Source organism: Chiloscyllium plagiosum, unplaced genomic scaffold, assembly GCF_037043375.1.
Source record: "Chiloscyllium plagiosum isolate Xiang-an unplaced genomic scaffold, Cpla_swu_hap1 HiC_scaffold_27, whole genome shotgun sequence".
NCBI lineage: Eukaryota > Metazoa > Chordata > Chondrichthyes > Orectolobiformes > Hemiscylliidae > Chiloscyllium > Chiloscyllium plagiosum.
In genome coordinates, this window is record NW_028270165.1 from 70135399 (window position 1) to 70158514 (window position 23116).

Here is a 23116-nt window from a genome sequence, read left to right on the forward strand (position 1 = left end):
ACTGTAGTCTGAACATATTACAGAGGAACCTCTTATCCAAATATCAATTATTCGATTTTTGGATTATCCAAAGAAAATCTCAAGGTCCTGCAAAAACGTTACATCAAAGAGGTAAGTGAATTTGGATTACCTGTACTGAAGAACATGTGAAAATGCTGGCAAAAGCAAAGAAACACCGGCACCTTAAGTATCAGCGACTGGATTTTTTAAAAAAACATGGGTAAGTTACACAGCCCTTTGCAAAGATAAGTGCTTTATTCCCATCACTTTACTGGGCCAATCATGTAGAAAATGGCCAGTAAAGTAAACGCACGTGCAAGGCGGTGCTTTTGTATTTCTATCGTGACACTGAGTTCCCGGAAACTGACAAATGCTCTTGTGATTGTAGAAGCTGTTTGGGACCTTGCTTAATGCTGAGATTTCATATATTTATGTGATGGTAAGGGTTTAGTCCTCTGTTTGTTTAACCTGCAATTTGAATAATGCAAAGATTAGTTTGTTTAAATAGCAAAATTATAGATCTAAACAAACTCTCCGGTAGAGCACAGCATTAGATCAGTATGGCTTGCCTTGTTTAAGGTCAAATTGATTATCCGAATAATCAATTATCTGAACGAAATCGCCCATCTCTTTCAGATAAGCAAGGTCCCCCTATGTAGGGAACCAGGGACCAAGAGGCTGCCAGGAAGGTACATTTCCCATTCAAATGAATGGGTTCGCTCCGATCTGATGTTTCGGGGTTCTGCTGTAGGTCCTGGAACATATTCCCTGCAGGTATCGGGGGACTACTGTATTTTAACAATCTGGAAAAGATGGTACTTTTTCCAGGAGTAATTAAGCAATAGGTTTGTTTTGTACGAGAGGAAGGCTTCAATGACACCAGGACACCCACACCTTGGAGAAACCGTGGAAATGTGGAGGATTGTGGTAGGGGACTCCAGGGAAGATTTCTGCTAAAAGTAAGGAGACAATCTGATGAATTAATGTTCTAATCTTACGTAAGGATTGATTGATATGGGGGGGGATACATTGATTATTCTTACAGACTAAAGGGATGGCTGGAAAATGGGAAGCCTTTAAAAATGAGATAGTGAGAGTCCAGAGACAGTATGTTCCTGTCAGGGTGAAAGGCAAGGCTGGTAGGTCTGAGGAACGCTGGATGACTAGAGAAATTGAGGTTTTGGTCAAGAAAAAGAAGGAAGCATATGTTAGGTGTCAACAGCAGAGATCGAGTGAATCCTTAGAGTATAAAGGCAGTAGGAGTGTACTTGAGAAAGAAATCAGAAGGGCAAAAAGGGGACATGAGGACCTGTATTGTGCCTCTTTGCATCTTCTAGCACGATGAATTATCTTGCATTTCTCTGCATTGGAATTCACCTGCCAGGTGTCTGCCCATTTTGCCAACTTGTCAATATCTGTCTGAAGTCGCTTAACATGATCCTCACAGTTAACTATTCTGCACAGTTTATTATCATTTGTAAATTTTGAGATGTTGCCCTCAAAACCCATCTCCAAATTGTTTACATAACTCAGAAAAAGCGAGGATACCAACACCGATCCCTGAGGAACGCCACTTTCAAATTGTCTCAAAGCAGAGCAGTGCCCATGTTTATCTCCCCTCTGTTTCCTATCCATGTTATCAAGGACCCAAAGATTTCTAAATTTCTAACCAATGTGCCACATGGCACCATCTGAAATGCATTCTAAAAGGCCAAATATGAAACATCTATAGCCCTAGTGTTGGATCAAATATTTTCAGAGACCAAAGTCACAGGGAACATACAATAAAACGTCACACACAAAAAAAAGCATTAACTTATAAACAGCTTCCTGGGATTACCAATGGTCAGCAGAGTGGAGTTGTCAATCTGTAACTGGTTCCTGGTATGCTAATGGCTGGGATGGACAGGCATGTTGTCCACCCTCAGTCATGACGTTTGCACAGACTTTCTTATCCTTCTGCACCATGTCAATTGCCAATGAATTAGACCAGGAACATTTAAATTTCTCACTACAGGGAATACAAACTGCAATGATAAGGGGAGAGGGTACTTTTAGTGAATGTTTGAATAATTTAGTAATTTCCCTCAGTATATTACAGATTAAATTATTTTTAAAAAACTCTGCAACCTTGACTTATGTGCTGGCAGCATCAAATGTTCTCTTGTTCTACTTGGGATTAGTCAAATGTTACACGTGATTATCTATGTTTTACAAAGCTGCTATTGTGCTACTTGTGAAACTATATTAATCTAATGTTAATGTTATAATCTATGGCCTTGCTCATGGAGCAATCCTTGACAGTAAATGTTACTGTTCTACTGCATTCCATCAGCTACTTTGTGCCTCTCAGTCATGGGCAGCTGTAACAATCACACCCGTCCCTCCCCCCACCTCCTTTGATTCCTCCTTAAGCAAATCACAAAGCTTGCAAGTACATAGATAAGCTATTAATACAAGAATGATTGCCTCACGGGTTGCTTAGCTTTCAGGAGACTTACTTGGAGGGCTGCGGTAGAGGCCGCCTGTTGGCAACATCATTTGACTAATAAAAGCAAAGAATATAAAATGAGAATTTCGACAAAGAATAACATTATGCCCTGCACCAGGGAGGTTCCCAAGCATCCTGACCAGAATGTTGCCCAACTCCACATAGCTTATACACCTGTTTTTGTCCAAGTGCTGCTAAATCGGTGATGGCTTCAGAGTTATCTGGGATAGAAGCACAGCGTTCAGTCCCAATTATGGCACAAGTGGCTGTGTTTTCAGCCAGTATCCAATCAGCACTGTTTTACAGACAGCTACCATTTCAGTGCTTATTTCATTCCAAGGCCTCTGCAGTGTCATTGGCCACCTGCACCAGGACATCGAATGAGTGATAGATAAAGGGGACAATGTCAATGATGAGGTTCACCAGTCATAGGGCCCAAAGTACCTTTTCTGGTCAGATTTTGGAATGTCAAGAGGCTGGAGTCAACAGCCTGGATTACACCCCAATATTGGGAACACTTGCTGTTTTCTACTGCCCCCATGTCTGGATTTCACAAACATATTCCTCCTGCTGGTCCCCCCCGTTCCAGACGTGTTATTAAGAGGCACAAATAAGGGTTATCATGAGGTGGCTTAACTTGGCTGATACTACCATGCAGATGTAGTCAGGTTGTAACTTGTTGACTGTGGGGGTTTATCCACAGTTTAGCCTGCCAGATGACTCAAAACCTTCTCACTCTCTCCATGCTAGTTTCTTTTAGGGCAACAGCAGTAATCAGTGTTTCGAACTGGAGAATGTCGGCCTGATTGTAAATGAATACTTTGTGTCAGTATTCACGAGTGGGAAGGGGCGAACTATGGAGAATTTTGAGATTGAAATTAATGGACCTTACTCTTTTGCCTATTATCTGTTGTCCATTAATGTAACTGTAAGACAATTGAGCATTTCCCTTTATTTTACCTGGCTGTATCAATTCAGGTTCTCCGTACAGCTCTCCTCATATCTCCCTATTTAACTTCCCTGTTGCACGTTTACCTGAAAGTATCTGCTCCCTGCACATTCTGGCCAAATCACATCTGCTCTTATTAAAATCAACCAATTTCAAACATTGATTTGAGGCCCAACCTTTGTCCTTTTTCCATAACAATCCTGAATCTTTTTAACGGTTCTGACAACTGTCTGCAAAATGATCCCCCACTGATACAGTTGTCCACTTCTGTTATCTAAAGCCAAGTCTTGGACGTCCCCCTTCCTTGTTGGCATTTCTACATATTGGTTTCAAAAGCGGTCCTGAATCTATCCAAAACCTTCCTCGAAACCTTTCACACAATGATGACCACAGTTAATGTTGGGGAAGCTGAAATCCCCCACTCTCATGACCCTAACTCTTTTTTACATGTGGCTGAAATTTGCCTCCTTAGCAGCTCTAACTGTTCTACCCATACAGGTTAATTTAAGGAGGTTTCTAAGATGTCACCCCTCCTTACTGCTGTAATAAATTCCCTGAACATTGTAATGCCACCTCCTTCTCTTTCTCGCATGAAGATCCTATATCCTGGAGTATTCAGCTTCCAATGCTGTCTGTCTCTCTCTCTCTCAACCATGATTCAGTGACAGCAATGTTATCATACCCTGTTCTTAATTTATAATTGTAGTAAATGCTATTCTGCTACATCAAACTCCCTCGTACCTGATGTCAATGCCTTTCTGACCGTCTTGTTCATTCTTCTCCTTTTCTTATTAACCTTTTGGACATTATCTCTGTATCCCATCTGCTTGCCAAGTTAAGTTGCATGCGCCACAACAGCACTTGGAACTAAATTGCTAGCATTTCAGTTTATATTTCACTCTGGTCATGCCTTCTGCCAACTGCTTGTGTGAAGGACACTGATTATCTTATATCTAAGGCACTCAGAATTAGACAAAGACTTTGATGTAACTTAGTTTTAGCAAAAGGCTGATTTTTGTTATCCCACAATAGCATCAAAATCCAATGCTGACAGTTAGTAAAGAACTCATGGTTGGTTGATTTTAATAAGAGCAGATGTGATTTGGCAAGAATGTGCAGGGAGCAGATACTTTCAGGTAAACGTGCAACAGGGAAGTTAAATAGGGAGATATGAGGAGAGCTGTACGATGAACCTCAAACAATTTACAAGCAATATGCAGGTAGACAGTCTTGTGTGTTGATGTAAAGCGACATTGCCATTATTTTCAAAACCTATCTTACAATTGTGTATCTGTCATAATTCTATCTACAATATCAGCCCCTTTTCATTAATAGCATCAATACAAATGGCCCAATGTTCATTTTAGTGTGTGAGTAAAATCAAAACCCTACACCTGTGGTTCATTGTGAATTTGCATGGTGTAAGCAAATAGCAAACTGTTTTACACAAATACAGCAGGTGAACAGATCTACCTAGTGTCATTTCGCTGGTGTGTTAACAGCTTAATCATTTCTCATACAGAAGTGAACCGTCTCTCCATTGATTTGAATAGGCTGGTGTATCAGCAGGTAGCTTGACCAAGTGACACTTTCTCCCGCGTGTGAACACGCTGGTGTCTCCGCAGGTGGGACGACTGGGTAAATCCCTTCCCACAATCTGAGCACGTGAATGGTTTCTCTCCGGTATGAATGCGCTGGTGTTCCAGTAGTTCAGATGAGCGAATGAATCCTTTTCCACATTCAGAACAGGTGAATGGCCTCTCCCCACTGTGCCCTCGCTGGTGTGTCAGCAGGTTGCATGACTGACTGAATCCTTTCCCACACTGGGAGCAAGTGAATGGTCTCTCACCAGTGTGAACTCGCTGGTGTATCTTCAGGCTGGATAACTGACTGAATCCCATCCCACACATGGAGCAAGTGAACGGTCTCTCCCCAGTGTGAACTCGCTGGTGGATCCGCAGGTTGGACGACAGCGTAAATCCCTTCCCACAATCGGAGCAGGTGAACGGTCTCTCTCCAGTGTGAATTCGCTGGTGCTTCAGAAGGGTGGATGAGTCAGCGAATGGTTTCGCGCACACCAAGCAGGTGAATGGTCTCTCCCCAGTGTGAACACGCTGGTGTCTCTGCAGGTTAGACGACTGGGTAAATCCCTTCCCACAATCGGAGCATATGAATGGTTTCTCTCCGGTATGAATTCGCTGGTGTTTCAGTAGTTCAGATGAGCGAATGAATCCTTTTCCACATTCAGAACAGGTGAATGGCCTCTCCCCACTGTGCCCTCGCTGGTGTGTCAGCAGGTTGCATGACTGGCTGAATCCTTTCCCACACTGGGAGCAAGTGAATGGTCTCTCACCAGTGTGAACTCGCTGGTGTATCTGCAGGCTGGATAACTGACTGAATCCCATCTCACACGTGGAGCAAGTGAACGGTCTGTCCCCTGTGTGACGTCTCTGGTGGATTCGCAGGTTGGATGATAGGGCAAATCCCTTCCCACAATCCGAGCAGGTGAACGGTCTCTCTCCAGTGTGAATTCGCTGGTGTTTCTGAAGGCTGGACGACTCAGCGAATGGTTTCCCGCACATCGAGCAGATGAAAGGTCTCTCTCCAGTGTGAACCCGCTGGTGGATCCGCAGGCGTGACGACCGACTGAAGCCCTTCCCACAGTCGGAGCAAGTGAATGGCTTCTCCCCAGTGTGACTGCGTTGGTGAAGTTCAAGCTTGGATGGACAAAGGAATCCCTTCCCACAATCCCCACATTTCCACAGTCTCTCCCCAGTGTGACTGCGCTGGCGTTTGGCCATTTCAAATGACTGTTCACTGAATCATCCACACGCACTGTTTCTCCCCTGCGTGAATGTTGCTTCTTCCTCTAATGCTGAAAATTCTGTGCTAATTAGGTTATGAGAAGTGGAGTGACTGTTAGATCTGGACGTGTTTTCATTTGAAGTCTCGAAATGCGAGTCAACCTTTCAAACATAAAACAAAGGCATTAGGGGAAATCAGAAGAACACCCAGGTTGTGAAACAGAGAGCAATTGATCTGGTCAGTTGTGGAAATGACAGTGAAGAAAGCTGCTGGATTATAAAAACTGAACTGGCCCATACATATCCTTAAGGGAAGAGAACCAGTTAGTGTTTGCACAAAACTACAAAGAGATCGAGGTGGAAGAGGCAGGTACAAAGCAGACACATTTTATTCATCTCCAACTCAATCCTGTTATTTCTCAATATCCTTCAATGCCTCCAAAGGGCTAAGAACAAGTGCACAGGTTTCTTGCAAGTGGGGTTGCAGGTAGACAGGGTGGTGAAGGTGGCATTTGAAATGACCTTTATTGGTCACTCATGGAGTACAGCAGTTGTGGCTGTATTAGACATGGGTTTGGCCTATTTTGGAAGACTGTATTCAGTTCTGCTCTCCCTGCTATAGGAAAGAAGTCATTAAAGGTTGGAAGTTTACTTGCTGAGCTGACAGGTTTGTCTTCAGACATTTCATCACCACACGAGATAACATCAGTGAGCCTCCGGTGAAGCGCTGGTGTTCTGTCCCCCATTCTATTCGTGTCACTTGGTCTCTTAATGGTGGGTGATATCATTTCCGGTTCTTTTTTTCCTCAGGAGGTTGGTAAATGGGTCCAAATCAGTGTGTTTATTGATGAGGTTCCAGTTTGAATGCCGTCTTCTAGGATATTGTGTGTGTGTGTGTCTCTGTTTAGCCTGTCCTCAGATGAATAATTTGTCGCAGTCATAGTGGTCATCTTCATCTGTATGTAAGGATACTAGTGATAGTTGGTCATGTCTTTTGGTGGCTCGTTGGTGTTTGTGTATCCTGGTGGCTAGTTTTCTGCCTGTCTGTCCGATGTAGTGTTTGTTACAGTCCTTGCAAGGTACTTTGTAAATGACATTCATTTTGCTGGTTGTTGGTATAGGGTCCTTTGTGTTCGTCAGTAGCTGTTTCAGTGTGTTGGTAGATTTGTGGGCTACCATGATGCTAAGGGGTCAGAGTGATCTGGAAGTCAACTCCGAAATGTTTTTAATATATGGTAGTGTGGCGAGGGTTTCTGCACATATTGTGTCTACTTGTTTGGGTTTGTTGTTTAAGAATCAGCGGACCGTTTATCGGGTACTCCCTCTTGAATACGCTGCATGGGTATTTTACTTCCGCTGCTCATAGTTCTGGGGTGCTGCAGTGTGTTGTGGTCCATTTAAATAATGTCTTGATGCAGCTCCGTTTACGGACACCACTTCAACTGGGACAACATATCCAGCTGGGACAGGTTAAACAGAGACACGCACGGGAATTCCTAGAGGCCTGGCATTCAAACCAGAACTCCATCAATAAACATGTCGAGTTAGACCCCATTTACCAACCTCTGAGAAAAAGAACTGGAAATGGCAATCGCCCACCTTAAGAGACCAAGACACACAAATAGAAAGCGGGACAGAACACCAGCGCTTCAACAAAGGCTCACTGATTATGTTACCTACCATGGTGACGAGATGTCAGAAAACAAGCTCACCGAGCAAACTTACAACCTGCATCTCAACCAGAGCTATAAATCTTCTCAAAAAGCACAAAGGTGCTGTTAAACTTGAAAGCATTCAGAAAAGATTTACAAAGTTGTTGCTGGAATTGGAGAGATGTGTTACAGAAGCTCAATAGACTGGGCCTTTTTTGCCTCTGAAGTGTCAGAGTCTTAGGAATGATCTTATGTGGATCATGGATAAGGTGAAGAGCTGAGGACTTTTTAAATCAAGGTAAGGGAGTTCAAAACTAGAGCACGTAGGTTTAAGGAGAGAGGGGAAAGATTTAAAAAGGGACCTGAGGGACAATCTTTTCAGAGAGGGTGGTGCATGTATGAAATGAGGAGGTAGTGGAGACAGGTGCAGTTACACCAGTAAAATGTTATCTGAATGGTACATGAATAGGAAGGTTTTGGTTGGATATGGGCCAAATGTGATTCGATCAGTTTAGGTTATCTGATTGCAATGGACAAGTTGGAACAAAGGGTTTGTTTCCTTGCTGTATTACTACATGATATTAAGTACTCAAGCAAAATATTGGAAATCCAAAATAAAATCAGAAAATGCTGGAGACATTCAGCAGGTCTGGCAGGATCTGAAATGGTAACAGATGCAGGAACCATTACAACCTTAAAGTGTTTAGATGATCATACAAGGCACTATACATGCTGAGTACCGGAAAATGGGATTAGAGTTAACAGGGGCTGGATGACAATATGGATACGATGGGGACAAGTATGCTGCTTTAGAAATTTACATCAGAGCCTCTGAACCCATTTTGTTCTGTGTTTCACTGTGACTCTCTCTTTTAGGAAGCAGGAAGCAGTGGCACATAGTGAAGAATGTGAATGGCACACTGGCCTTCACAGTGAGAAGATTTGAGTAGAGGAGCAGGGATATCATTCTGTTTGGGCTTTGCTAAGTCCACACCTGGTGTAATGTATTCACCTTTGTTCTCCTTTCCCAAGGAAGGATGCCCTGGTCTAAAGAAGATTCACCAGACTGATTAGATTAGATTACATTACAGTGTGGAAACAGGCCCTTCGGCCCAACAAGTCCACACCGACCCGCCGAAGCGAAACCCACCCATACCCCTACATTTTACCCCTTACCTAACACTACGGGCAATTTAGCATGGCCAATTCACCTGACCCTGCACATCTTTTGGACTGTGGGAGGAAACCGGAGCACCCGGAGGAAACCCACGCAGACACGGGGAGAACGTGCAAACTCCACACAGTCAGTCGCCTGAGGCGGGAATTGAACCCGGGTCTCAGGCGCTGTGAGGCAGCAGTGCTAACCACTGTGCCACCGTGCCGCCCATAATTCCTAGGATGTCAGGACTGACGTTTGAGCAGAGCCCCCAGCCTCGTTTAATCCTTTGTTTTCTCTTTGAGCCGCTGACTGCATCACTAACTAATATTCTATCACCCACTTCCTGAACTTAATTTGACCCATCTCAGTCGACACACTGGTGAGATTTCAAATTGGTCTGATGGGGGATGGGAACCAATGGAACTCGCAACTCCGCCAAGAGATTTCTCTAAGCTCTGCCCAGGGGCAATTGGTCTGGCTTGTGCAGGCTCAGTTAAAACATTTTAAAAGGCATCTGGATGGAGACATTAATAGGAAGGGTTCAGAGAGATAAGAGCCGAATGCTAGCAAATGGGACTAGATCCGTTTAGGCTATCTAGTCAGCATGGGTGACTTGGACCTAAGGGTCTTTTTGCGTGCTGTATAACTCTACGTGATACTAACTTAAGCAAAATAGTGGAAATCTGAAATAAAATCAGAAAATGCTGGAGGCATTCAGCAGATCAGGCAGCATCTGAAATGGTAGCAGATGCAGGAACCTTTGTAACCTTGAAATGTTTAGATGATCAAACAAAAGGCACCACAATATAGTGTTAAGTGCCAGAAAATGGGAAAAGATTTAGTAGGTGATTGATGACCAGCATGCATACAATGGGGATATTGTGTTCAATAATTTGGTTTCTGAGACTGAAGCCATTTTGGTTCCTGACCCCCTTTTTGAAAGCAGGCAGAGAGAGAAGAATGCAAGTGATATGTTAACTGTCATAATGAGGATGCAAGTACAACAGCAGAGATGACTTTCTGCAAGGGCCTTAGTAAGCCCACATCTGGAGTATTGTGTGCACCTTTGTTTCCTTTCCCAAGGAATGATGACCTGGCCATTGAGAGAGAGAGTAAAGAAGGTTCACCAGACTGATTTTCCGAAATGGCAGTCCTGACATATGAAGAAACTCTATTCTCGTTTAATCCTCCTTTCTTTTGTCTTTCTGAGCTGCTGACAGCATCACTAACATTCTCTATCCCTCTTCCTGATCTGAACCTGACCCAGCTCAGTCTACGCTCTTGTTCACATTTGCCTGCCATTCTACTTTTAAACATCACCAACGGAACTAGCAAAGGCCTCCAAGGGGAGATTTGTCCCAGCTCTCGCCAGGGACAACGAGTCAGACTTCTGCAGGTCCCACCTCCCACAGTAATGGTTCCAATGCCCCAAGAACCTAAACTCTTTATGAAGCCTCACATTTATCTGATCTATCCTCTTATTCATGCTGTCACGAGCATGTGGCACTGGGAGTACAGCTGATATTATTACATTACAGTTCCTGTGTTTTAATGCATCTCCTATCTTTCTATGTTCAGCTTTCAGGCCCTCAAAAAACAAATGTTGTTTGTTCTCATGTGTTCAACAATCACAGGTTGTTCACCCTGCAGCTCCAGAAAATCCTGATTCGGGTGCCAGGGAGGTCACATGGCATCCTGGATTCATGTTTGCAGTCACAGAAATCCCATCGTATCCATCCTTGTCACAAAGCACCAATTTACATGGTTTTTGAATGTAATGTTGCTGTCCTTTTTTTTTAAAAAAAGTAGTGAGCAGAGTGGGTTCTTTTTGGTTGTGTGTTTTATTGAGATCTGTCTCTTGATTAAAATTTAACAATATAAAACATAGATACTAAGTTAGCCTGGAGCAGTGTTTTTTTTTAAGAGCAGTAAGACAGTGCTATTTTCTGTAGATTGTTGAAGTGTAAAGACGGCATTTAGTAGTGATGTGCTCTTCCTGTCGGATTTGGGAGATTAGGGAGAATTTCCATGTTACTGATGGCTTGCAGTAAGTGTGTTTGTTTGCGAATGCAATCAGATTGCATGGATCAGTTGGAGTGGCAGTTAGAAGCAATGAGTAATTTACACGAGCGAGGGGCCGTTTTGGATTGCAGTTATAGAAGTGGAGAAAAACCGCAGATACAGTCAGACAGATGGGTTGCTGCCAGAAAAGGTAGACAGAAGCAGGTAGTGCAGGAGCTTCCTGTGGCTATCCCCTTCTGAAAGAAGTAAGCTGCTTTGGAAAACGTAGGGGGTGATTTACTCTCAGGGGAATGTAGCATGAACAACCAAATTTCTGGTACTGAGACTGGTTGTAATGTAACGAGGAGTACGCCAGGTTCCAAGCGATCAATTGTAATAGGGGATTCTGTAATCAGAGGCACAGACGTATTTCTGAGGCTGACAGCGAGAAATCAGAATGGTGTGGTGCCAACACCAAGGATATCTCAGAGAGTGCAGAATATTCTCAAAGGAGAGTGGGAACAGTGAGGGGTCATTGGACACATTGGAACTAACGACATGGGAAGGAAAAAGGATGAGGTTCTAAAGGGAGAATATAAAGTCAGACAGAATTTTAAAAAGTCATCGAGGGTAGTACTTTCTGAAGCTACAAGCTAGTAAAGGTAGGAATTGGAGGATAGAGCAGATAAATGTGTGGCTGAGGAGCCGGTTCAGGGGAGAACTGTTCACATTTTTGGATTATTGGACTGTCTTCCGGGGTAGAAGAGGGCGACGTGGTGGCTCAGTGGTTAGCACCGCTGCCTCACATCACCAGGGACCAGATTTCGATTCCAGCCTCAGACGACTGTCTATGTGGAGTTTGCACATTCTCCCCTGTGTCTGCATGGGTTTCCTCCCACAATCCAAAGATGTGCAAGTTAGGTGAATTGGCTATGTTAAATTGCGCATTGTATTCATGGATGTGTCAGTTCAGTCCATTAGGAGAAGGTAAATTAAACTGGATTTATTTCAATGCAAGAGGCCTAACAGCGAAGGGAGATGAATGCAGGGAATGGTCAGGAAAATTGGACTGGGATGTCAAAGCAATTACAGAAACGTGGCTCAGGAATGGACAGGACTAGCAGCTTAATATTCCAGGATACAAACACTATAAGGAAGGATAGAAAGGGGTGCAGAAGAGAAAGGGAGTGGCATTTTTGATAAGGGATAACATTATGTCTGTACTTCCAGATATTCCTGGAACATGGAACTGAGAAGTAAAAAAAGGGATTATCACCTTATTGGGATTGTAGTATAGACCCCACCCCCCACTGAGATATTTGGATCATTGATAGGCACAGGCAAGGTACCGGAAGACCGCAGGTTGGCTAATGTGATGCCATTATTTAAGAAAGAGAGTAAGGAAAAGCCAGGGAATTATAGACTGGTGAGCCTGATATCAGTGGTGGGCAAGCTGTTGGAAGGAATCCTAAGGGACAGGATTTACATCTATTTGGAAAGGCAAGGACTGATTAGGAAGAGTCAACATGGCTTTGTGCATGGGAAATCATGCCACACTAACTTGACTGAGTTTTGAAGTAATGAAGAGGATTAATGTGGGCAGAGTGGTGGACTCCAGTAAGGCATTTGGCAAGGTGTGTCATGGTAGATTGGTTAGCAAGGTTAGATCGCATGAAATACAGGAAGAACTGGATTCAGAATTTGCTCAAAGATCGAAGAGCAGGGGTAGTGGTGGAGGGTTGCCTTTCAGACTGGAGGCCTGTGACTAGTGGTGTGCCACAAGGGATCAGTGTTATGTCCACTGCTTTTCATCATTTATATAAATGATTTGGATGTGACCAAAGGAGGTATAGTTAGTACGTTTGCAGGTGACACCAAAATTGGAGGTGTAATAGACAGCGAAGGAGGCTACCACAGAGTTCAATGGGATTGTGATTCAATGGGCCAATGAGTGGCAGATGGAGTTTAATTTAGATAAAATGCGAGATGCTGCATTTAGAAACACAAATCAAGGCAGGATTTATACACTTAAAGTTAAGGTTGTGGGGAGTGTTTCTGAACAGAGAGATCTTGGAATACAGATTCATAGTTCCTTGAAAGATGGAGTGTCAGGTAGATAGGATTGTGAAGGTGGTGTTTGGTATGCTTTCCTTTATTGGTCAGAGCATTGAGTTTAGGAGTTGGGAGGTCATATTGCGTCTGTACAAGACATTGGTTAGGCCACTTTTGGAATATTGTGCGCAATTCTGGTTTCCCGACTAGAGTCAGAGATGTACAGCATGGAAACAGACCCTTCGGTCCAACCCGTCCATGCCGACCAGATATCCCAACCCAATCTAGTCCCATCTGCCAGCACCAGGCCCATATCCCTCCAAACCCTTCCTATTCATATACCCATCCAAAAGCCTCTTAAATATTGCAATTGTACCAGCCACCACCACATCCTCAGGCAACGCATACCATACACGTACCACCCTCTGCATGAAAGAGTTGCCCCATAGGTCTCTTTTATATCTTTCCCCTCTTACCCTAAGTCTATGCCCTCTAGTTCTGGACTCCCCGACCCCAGGGAAAAGACTTTGCTTATTTATCCTATCCATGCCCCTCATAATTTTGTAAACCTCTATAAGGTCACCTCTCAGCCTCCGACACTCCAGGGAAAACAGCCCCAGCCTGTTCAACCTCTCCCTGTAGCTCAGATCCTCCAACCCTGGCAACATCCTTAGAAAGGGTTCAGAAAAGATTTACAAGTTTCACAACATCTATCCGATAGGAAGGAGACCAGATTTGCATGCAATATTCCAACAGTGGCCTAACCAATGTCCTGTACAGCCGCGACATGACCTCCCAACTCATGTACTCAATACTCTGACCAATAAAGGAAAGCATACCAAATGCCGCCTTCACTATCCTATCTACCTGCGACTCCACTTTCAAGGAGCTATGAACCTGCACTCCAAGGTCTCTTTGTTCAGCAACACTCCTTAGGACCTTACCATTAAGTGTATAAGTCCTGCTAAGATTTGCTTTCCCAAAATACAGCACCTGCATTTATCTGAATTAAACTCCATCTGCCCATCTAGTCAAGATCCTGTTGTAATCTGAGGTAACCCTTTTCGCTGTCCAATTTTGGTGTCATCTGCAAACCTACTAACTGTACCTCTTATGCTCGCATCCAAATCATTTGTGTAAATGACAAAACGTCGAGGGCCCAGCACCGATCCTTGTGGCACTCCACTGGTCACAGGCCTCCAGTCTGAAAAACAACCCTCCAGCACCACCCTCTGTCTTCTACCTTTGAGCCAGATCTGTATCCAAATGGCTAGTTCTCCCTGTATTCCTTGAGATCTAACCATGCTAATCAGTCTCCCATGGGGAACCTTGTCGATTGCCTTACTGAAGTCCATATGGATCACATCTACTTCTCTGCCCTCATCAATCTTCTTTGTTACTTCATCAAATCAAGTTTGTGAGACATGATTTCCCACGCACAAAGCCATGTTGACTATCCTGAATCAGTCCTTGCCTTTCCAAATACATGTACATCCTGTCCCTCAGGATTCCCTCCAACACTTGCTCACCACCAAGGTCAGGCTCACTGGTCTATAATTCCCTGGCTTGTCTTTACCGCCCTTCTTAAAAAGTGGCACCACATTTGCCAACCTCCAGTCTTCTGGCACCTCACCTGTGACTATCGATGATACAAAAATCTCAGCAAGAGGCCCAGCAATCACTTCTCTAGCTTCCCACAGAGTTCTCGGGTACACCTGATCAGGTCCTGGGGATTTATCCACGTTTACCCGTTTCAAGACATCCACCCAGCACTTCCTCCTCTGTAGTCTGGACATTTTGCAAGATGTCACCATCTATTTCCCTACAGTCTATTTCTTCCATATCCTTTTCCACAGTAAATACTGATGCAAACTATTCATTTAGTATCTTCCCCCATTTTCTGTGGCTCCACACAAAGGCCGCCTTGCTGATCTTTGAGGAGCCCTATTCTTTCCCTAGTTACCCTTTTGTCCTTAATATATTTGTAAAACCCCTTTGGATTCTCCTTAATTCTACAAGAAGGATGTTGTGAAACTTGAAGTGGTGCAGAAAAGATTTATAAGAATGTTACCTGGATTGGAGGATTTGAGCTGCAGGGAGAGGTTGAATACATTGCGGTAGTTTCCCTGCAGCATTGGAGGCTGAGGGGTGACCTTATGGAGGTTTATAAAACCATGAGGGGCATGGATAGGGTAAATAGACGAGGCTTTTTCCCTGGGGTAGGGGATTCCCGAATTAGAGATCATAGGTTTAGGGTGAGAGGGGAAAGAAATAAAAAGGGACCTAAAGATCAACTTTTTCACGCAGAGGATAGTACACGTATGGAACCCAGCTGCCACAGGAAGTGGAGGAGGCTGATGTAATTACAACATTTAAAAGGCATCTGGATGGGTACCTGAATAGGAAGGGTTTAGAGGGATATGGGCCAACTGCTGGCAAATGGGATGAGAGTAATTTAGGATATCTGGTTGGTATAGACAAGTTGGACTGAAGGGTCTGTTTCCATATAGTACACCTCTATGACTCTATTCTAGTCCCATTTTCTGGCACTCAGCATGTAAACTACATTGTGGTGCCTTGTATGATCATGGAAACATTTCTTCAAGGTAGTCATGGTTCCTGCACTGGTCACCATTTCAGATCTACCAGACATACTGCCTCAAGTGACTGACTCTCTTGTCACTATATCCCTACATCTCATTATCTGTGCAGCACAGCCACCCGTGGTACCACGCACATAACTGTTGCTTATTTCCCCTGAGCCCATTCCCGACCACCCCAAATAGTATCAAAAGCATTATATCTCTTTGAGGGAAATGACCACTCTGGACTCCTGCACTTCCTTCCTCAGCCTTTTACTTTATCTGATGGTCAGTCATTCCCTTTCTGCCTGAATAATTCTCATCTGCAACGTCACCGACTCACTAAAATGTGCTATCCACAACAGTCTCAGTCTGTCGGATGCTCGCCAGTGAGTCCACCCACACCTCCGGCTCTGAAAAGCAATGAGCCAGTAGCTGCAGGTGAACTCCCTTCCTGCACACATAGCCATCAGTGACACTGGAAGCTTCCCTTAACTCCCACATTTTGCAAGAGGAGCACAACTGGGATCTGAGGTCTCCGGTCATGATTTTTGTACATGGTTAGTTATTCTCTTGAAGAGAACTTCATTGAGCTAAGGATCTTCTCTGTTCAAACATTTCAATTACAATCGAAATTGTACCTTTGTACAAGCCGATATATTATACTTCAAAACTGCAAGAAAATATTATGCACGTATCGCTTCCTAATTACCACTTTTAACTTGGGACTATATCACTTTCTGATCTAGCCAAACTGGAACACAGCATCATACTCAATCTTTTCGCTGCACCTTGTCCCTGTCTCATTCACTCTCTGTTTTCACCCAACTCCAACGCATTCTCATTGAGCCAAGGAGCACTCAGTGCAGTCTTGTCATCATATTTGCTTGCTCACACCTACACTGACTCTTCAGCCCCCTTTACTGTTCCAATACAGCTCAGTGAACAGCATCTCATCTTTCAGTTCACTCCTTTGTAACCCTCTAGACTCAATATGGACTGAAGTAATTTCAGGATCCGGAATGTTCTGCACAAAAAGGGCACTGACATTCAAGTCAATCGGGAAGTTTTAAAATGAAATTGAGAGCTATTTCAGAATTAAGAATTTATATGTTAAAATGATGAAGAATGTGATTAGGACAAGATAGAGTTAGTGATGTACATCATGAAAACAGACCCTTCAGTCCAACTCGTCCATGCCATATATTATCCTAATGTAATTTAGTCATAATTGCCAGCATTTGGACCATATGCTTCTAAAGCCTTCCTATTCCTGTCCCCTTCCAGCTAGCTTTTAAAATGTTGTAATTGTACCACACTCCACCCCTTCCTCTGACAGCCCATTTCATACATGCACCACTCTGTATGATAAAGTTGCCCCTTAGTTCCCTTTTAAATTTTTCTCCTCTCACTTGAGATCTCCACCCTCTAGTTCTGGACTCATCCAACACAGGGAAAAGAGCTTGTCTATTTACACTATCCATTATCCCTCACAGTTTTATAAACCTCATGAAGGTCACCCCTCAGCCTCCAACACTCCAGGGAAAAACATTACGTGAGAGCTATTTTAAACAGACAAGGCATAATTTGGATAAATCTATACCCTTCTCACACCAATACCATCTTCCTCAGCTGCAAAACCCCAGAACTGTGCACGCACCCCAGGGCTGATCTAATCACAAATTCCGACGTCTTGCTGCCTTTCGATTTGCAAACACGTCAGAAATATTTTCCCCCAACACATTTAAACAGACAAACCTTTTATCCTTCCACCGGTAAATGCCAATGATACTCAGATCCCTGGTCACTTCCCTGACAGTCAGAACTTGCTTTGAGATCCCAAAGTTCAAGACATTCTCAAATAACATTCTGTAAAAGAAAAAATTTTAAAAAAAAGAGGGGGGGGGAAAAAAAAAAGACAGTCAGTCCAGAATGGAAATCTGGAGGAGGCAAACATGCATCTTGGTTGCTACTTGCTGTTATTGTTGTTGTGTGAATGTTCCACCTTCAAATCACCCCGCCCCCCCACCCAGGAAGAATCACAGACATGCGCACTGGGGCACTTCGCCTCCAATTAAGATGGCGGCGGTAACCCCGGTGGGGGAGGGTGGCCATAATCGCCTGAGGCCTACGACCGCTTTCACTGTTTGCAGTAAACGCGGAACCGAGGATTTTCTAACTCCAGGTCCGGCGGCCGAGCTTTGGCGTTCATATAAAACCTCCCCAGCGCAGACCGACTCCACGTTGCTGCCAGTCCCCCGTGTGCACCTCCCGGCACTGAAGCGGACGCCGGTCACGTGACTCCCGGCCGGCAGCGTCGTCGGTCACGTGCTGCCACGCTCGCCCCGCCCCACCCACCCCATCCCGTTCACTCCCATTGGTTGGAGGACCAGCCACCCCGCCCCCCCACCCCATACCGTTCACTCCCATTGGTTGGAGGACCAGCCGCCCCGCCTCCCCACCCCATCCCGTTCACTCCCATTGGTTGGAGGACCAGCCGCCCCGCCTCCCCACCCCATCCCGTTCACTCCCATTGGTTGGAGGACCAGCCACCCCGCCCCCCCACCCCATACCGTTCACTCCCATTGGTTGGAGGACCAGCCGCCCCGCCTCCCCACCCCATCCCGTTCACTCCCATTGGTTGGAGGACCAGCCGCCCCGCCTCCCCACCCCATCCCGTTCACTCCCATTGGTTGGAGGACCAGCCGCCCCGCCCCCCCACCCCATCCCGTTCACTCCCATTGGTTGGAGGACCAGCCGCCACCGGGTGGTCCTCCAGGCTCGCCCACTCTGATCCACTTTATGATTTTGACCTGTAAGTTCATCAAGCTCAAATAACGGCAAACTTCCTTTTAAAATTTCTAATGGGCTCGAATTTGAGCAGTGGTTAGCACTGCTGCCCCACAGCGCCAGAGACCCGGGTTCAATTTTTTTCTTTCTTTTTTTATTCTTTTTTTCTTTTTTTTTCTTTCTTTTTCTTTTTTTTTCTTATTAACCCCCACACTACCACCTAAGTGCGGTAGTGCTTATTTTATCCCCAGCACCCATGGTGTGTGGTGTGCAGTGTGCAGGTGGGATACACAGTGAAAGACACAAAGTGCACAAATCTTTATTCAATTTCCACCACCAGGAAGACAGGAAAACACCCGGGTGGCCAGTGACAAACACTGCCCTTCACATCAAGGGGCAGTGCTGTGTGTTCAAAACAGTGAAGGGGAGGGTAGGGACTAAATCAAAATAGGAGACCCGGGTTCAATTCCCATCCCGGGCAACTTGTCTGTGTGGAGTTTGCACGTTCTGCCCGTGTCTGCGTGGGATTCCTCCCACAGACCAGAGATGTGCAGGTCAGGTGAATTTGCCACATTAAATTGCACTGTAGTGTTCGGTGCATTAGTTGGGGTAAATGTAGGGGAATGGGTCTGGGTGGGTTACTCTTTGGAGGGTTCGGTGTGGACTTGTTGGGCTGAAGGGCCTGTTTCCACACTGTAGGTCATCTAATCTAACCTAAAAATATCTCTGCTCATCCTGAACCTCCTAAACTCCATGTTGGGTCTGGAGTGTTATAGACGGCAGAACTGAAAGCTGAGGTGCTGTTGCCTGAGCTGCCATCAAGCAGCTTTGGAGCAGTAAAAAAAAAAGCTGAAGTCAGCATAGGTGTGAGCAGAAAAGTAATATCTCGAAGCTGCTCTGTGAGTTGTTCTTGGTTAATGTGAGTGTATTGGAGTTGGGTGAAACAGAAAGTGAGGTGAAACAGGGGAAAGTAAAACCGAACGATTGAGTGTGGTGCTCCGTTTCAGTTTAGCCAGTTGAGAAACTGATACAAGAGCCAATTGGGAGTATTTTCTTGCAGTTTGAAGTTTTATATATTAGCTGCTATAAAGGCAGGAGCTTTACTTTATAATAGAAATGTTTGAAATGAAGGACAATCCTGAGTTGAGTTAACTTCCCTTAAAGTGAGTCACTAACTGAGAGTCATAGAGATGTACAGACCCTTCAGTCTAACTTATCTATGCTGACTAGATATATGCTGACTAGATATCCTAAATTAATTTAGTCCCAATTGCCAGCACTTGGCCCATATCCCTCTAAACCCTTCCTAATCACGTATCCATCCAAATGTCTTTTAAATGTTACCAGCCTCCACTGCTTCCTCTGGTAGCTCATGCCATACATGCACTACACTTTGTGGGAAAGGGTGCCCCTTAGGTCTCTTTTAAATCATTCCCCTCTCACCCGAAACTTACACTCTTTAGGTCTGGACTCCCCCAATCCAGGAAAACGACCTTGTCTATTTACCCTATCCACGCTTCCTCATGATTTTATAAACCTCTACAAGGTCACCCCTCAGCCTCCAACACTCCAGAAAAAACAGCACTATTCAACCTCACCCTATAGCTCAAACCCGCCAACCTTGGCAACATCCTTAGAAATCTTTTCTGCACCATTTCAAGTTTCACAACTTCCTTCCAATAGGAGAGAGAGCAGAATTACACATGATATTCCAAAAGTGGCCGAATCAATGTCCTGTACAAACGCAACATGGCCTCCTAACTCCTATGCTCAAAACTCTGACCAACTAAGGAAAGCATACCAAATGCCTATCCTATCTACCTGTGACTCCACTTTCAAGGAATGATGAACCTGAACCCCAAGGTGTCTTTGTTCAGCAACACTCCCCAGGACCTTACTGTTAAGTATGTATGTCTATATATATATCCTGTCCTGATTTACCTTTCCAAAATGCAGCACCTCACATTTCCCCACAATGTGGAAACAGGCCCTTCGGCCCAACCGGTCCACACCAACCCTCCGAAGAGTAACCCACCCAGACCCATTTCCCTCTGACTTATACACCTAGCACTGGGCAATTTAGCATGGCCAATTCACTTGACCTGCACATCTTTGGACTGTGGGGGGAAACCGGACAACCCGGAGGAAACCCACGCAGTCACAGGGAGAATGTGTAAACTCCACACATTCAGGCTGGAATTGAACCTGGGACCCTGGTGCTGTGAGGTAGCAGTGCTAACCACTGAGCCACCGTGTCGCCCCAAAATTCAACTTCAACTGCCACTCCTCAGCCCATTGGCCTATCTGATTGAGATCATGTACTCTCAACTAACCCTCTTTGCTGTCCTTAATTTACAAAAAAAGTCATGACAGGAGACATCAGGCACCTGGAGTTCCTCTTGCACAATGTGGGAATTAAGGGAAGCTTACAGTGATGGGGCCGGCTCTGTGTGCCAGACATGCGTCCATCTGTAACTACTAGCTACCTATTTTTCGGAGCTGTGAGTGGACTCACGTGGCGCATTCATCGCACTGAGTATGTCAGAACGTTTAGTGAGTTGGTCAAACTGCAGGTGAGAAATATACAGGCTGAAAGGAAGTGGGTGACCATCAAGTATAGCAAAAGGCTCAGGAAGGATGTTCAGCAGTCCCCAGTGGTCATCCGCCTCTCAAACAGATATCCCACTTTGATACTGTTTGGAGGGTGGCCCCGGGGGGAAACTGGCAACAGCCAGGTTCATGGCATTATTGGTGGGGAAGGAATGGCTGTCGTTGGCAGAGCAGTCAATACTCAGGGATGTAGACGGGCACTTATGTGGCTGTAGACACAAATCCAGGATGGCATGTGAGCTCCTCGATGCCAGGATCAGGAACAAAATGGAGAGGCTACAGTACATTCTGGAGCTGGTGTTTGAACAGCTAGTGGTTGTGGAACACATGGGTACCAAGACATAGGTAAACAAAGTGATGAGAGTCTGAAAGCTTTAAACAGGAAGATAGGAGATACTTTAATAGACAGGCCCTCAAATGGAATAATGTCCAACTTATTCCCAGTGCCACGTGTTAGCGAGAGCAGGAATCAGAGGATAGGCCAGATGAATGTGTGGCTGGCGAAATGGTGTACCAGAGAGGAGTTTGGATTCTTGAGGCAATGGGACCATTTCTGTCGGGGTTGTGCAAGCCTGACCAGTTGGCCCCTGGGCAGAGCTGGGGCAAATCTCCTGATGGGTGCTTTTGCTAGTTCATTTGGTGAGCTTTTAAACGGGTAAGGCAAGGGGATGGAAACCAAAGTGGATCAGTTTCAGATTAACAAATGGGAGGTAGAATATTAGTGACACGGTCAGCGGCTCAGAAAGACAAAAGCAAAGAAGATTAAATGATGATGGAGTCTCTCTTCATACATCAGTCCTGACATCCCAGGCATCAGTCTGGTGAACCTCCTCGACGCTTTTTCAATGGCCAGGGCATCGTCCTTTCTTTAGGAAAGGAGAACAAAGATGCACCAGGTGTGGGCTCAATAAAGCCCTTAAAGAAAGATACCTCTGCTCTTCTCAAATCCGCTCACTCTGAAGGGCAATATATCATTTGCATTCTTCACTGCCTGCCAGTGCTACCTGCTTACTAAATAAGAGAGTCACAGAGAAACAGGGAACAAAAAGGTGTCAGAGTCTGATATAATATTGTTGAACACAATGTCCTATCATATTCATGCTGGTCATCAAGCACCTATTTACTCTACTTGCATTTTTATAGCACTTGGCATTGTATTGTAATACCTTGTATGATCATCTAAACATTTCTTCAAGGTTGTAATGTTCCTGCATCTCTTACCATCTCAGATGCTGCCAGACCTGCTGAAGGTCTCCACTGTTTTCTGATTTTATTTCGGATTTCCATCATTTTGCTGAACCACGTAGTGTCATAGACTTAAACAGCATGGAAACAGACCCTTTGGTCTAATTCGTCCATTGCATCTAGATGTCCTGAACTGATCTAGTCCCATTTGCAAACATTTGGCCTCATCCTTCTAAACACTTCCTATTGATGTATCTATTCAGATGCCTGTTAAATGTTGTAATTGTACCTGTCTCCACTACCTGCTCTGGGAGCTTGTTTCATACACGCACCACCCTCTATGTGAAAAGATTGCCCCTTCCAATCTTTCCCCGATCACCTTAAAATTATGCCCTCCAGTTTTGCACTCCCCTCAGTCTTCTAAAACTGGCCCACCCAATGTCTCATACAGCTACACATGACTTCCCACCCGTATATTTAATGCAATGACCAAGAAAGCCAAGCATTCCAAATGCCTTCTCCATCGCCCTGTCTACCTGCACCTCCAATTTCAAGGAGATATGCACGTACTCTTCAATCCCCAGAAGGGTTAAGAACATGTGGAGAAAAGAGGAACGGTATTGAGTTTAGATCAATCAAATGCCTCTGTTTCATGCCTGTCTCTCTCACCTCTCTCTCTTTCTATAGTTTTGTGCAAACATTGCAGGATATTTATGAACTTGGGAGAAAGTGAGGACTGCGGATGCTGGAGATCAGAGTCGAGAGTGTGTAGATTAGATTAGGTTAGATTCCCTACAGTGTGGAAGCAAGCCCTTTGTCCCAGCCAGTCCACACCGACCCT

The 23116-nt window shown here is 44.8% G+C and overlaps 2 protein-coding genes across 2 annotated transcripts in view; one reads left to right on the plus strand and one right to left on the minus strand.

Moving 5' to 3' along the window:
* Positions 1-23116, plus strand: part of LOC122543593 (uncharacterized) — a 34410-nt gene that overhangs the window by 8674 nt on the left and 2620 nt on the right. The gene's annotated exons all lie outside the window — the stretch shown is intronic.
* LOC122543591 (uncharacterized) lies at positions 4643-17945 on the minus strand. Its single transcript, XM_043682407.2, has 2 exons — positions 17449-17945; positions 4643-6406 (listed from the first exon to the last, which is right to left on the minus strand). The coding sequence occupies exon 2, from the start codon at positions 6239-6241 to the stop codon at positions 5003-5005; it is 1239 nt and encodes a 412-aa protein (XP_043538342.1). The 5' UTR covers positions 6242-6406; positions 17449-17945; the 3' UTR covers positions 4643-5002.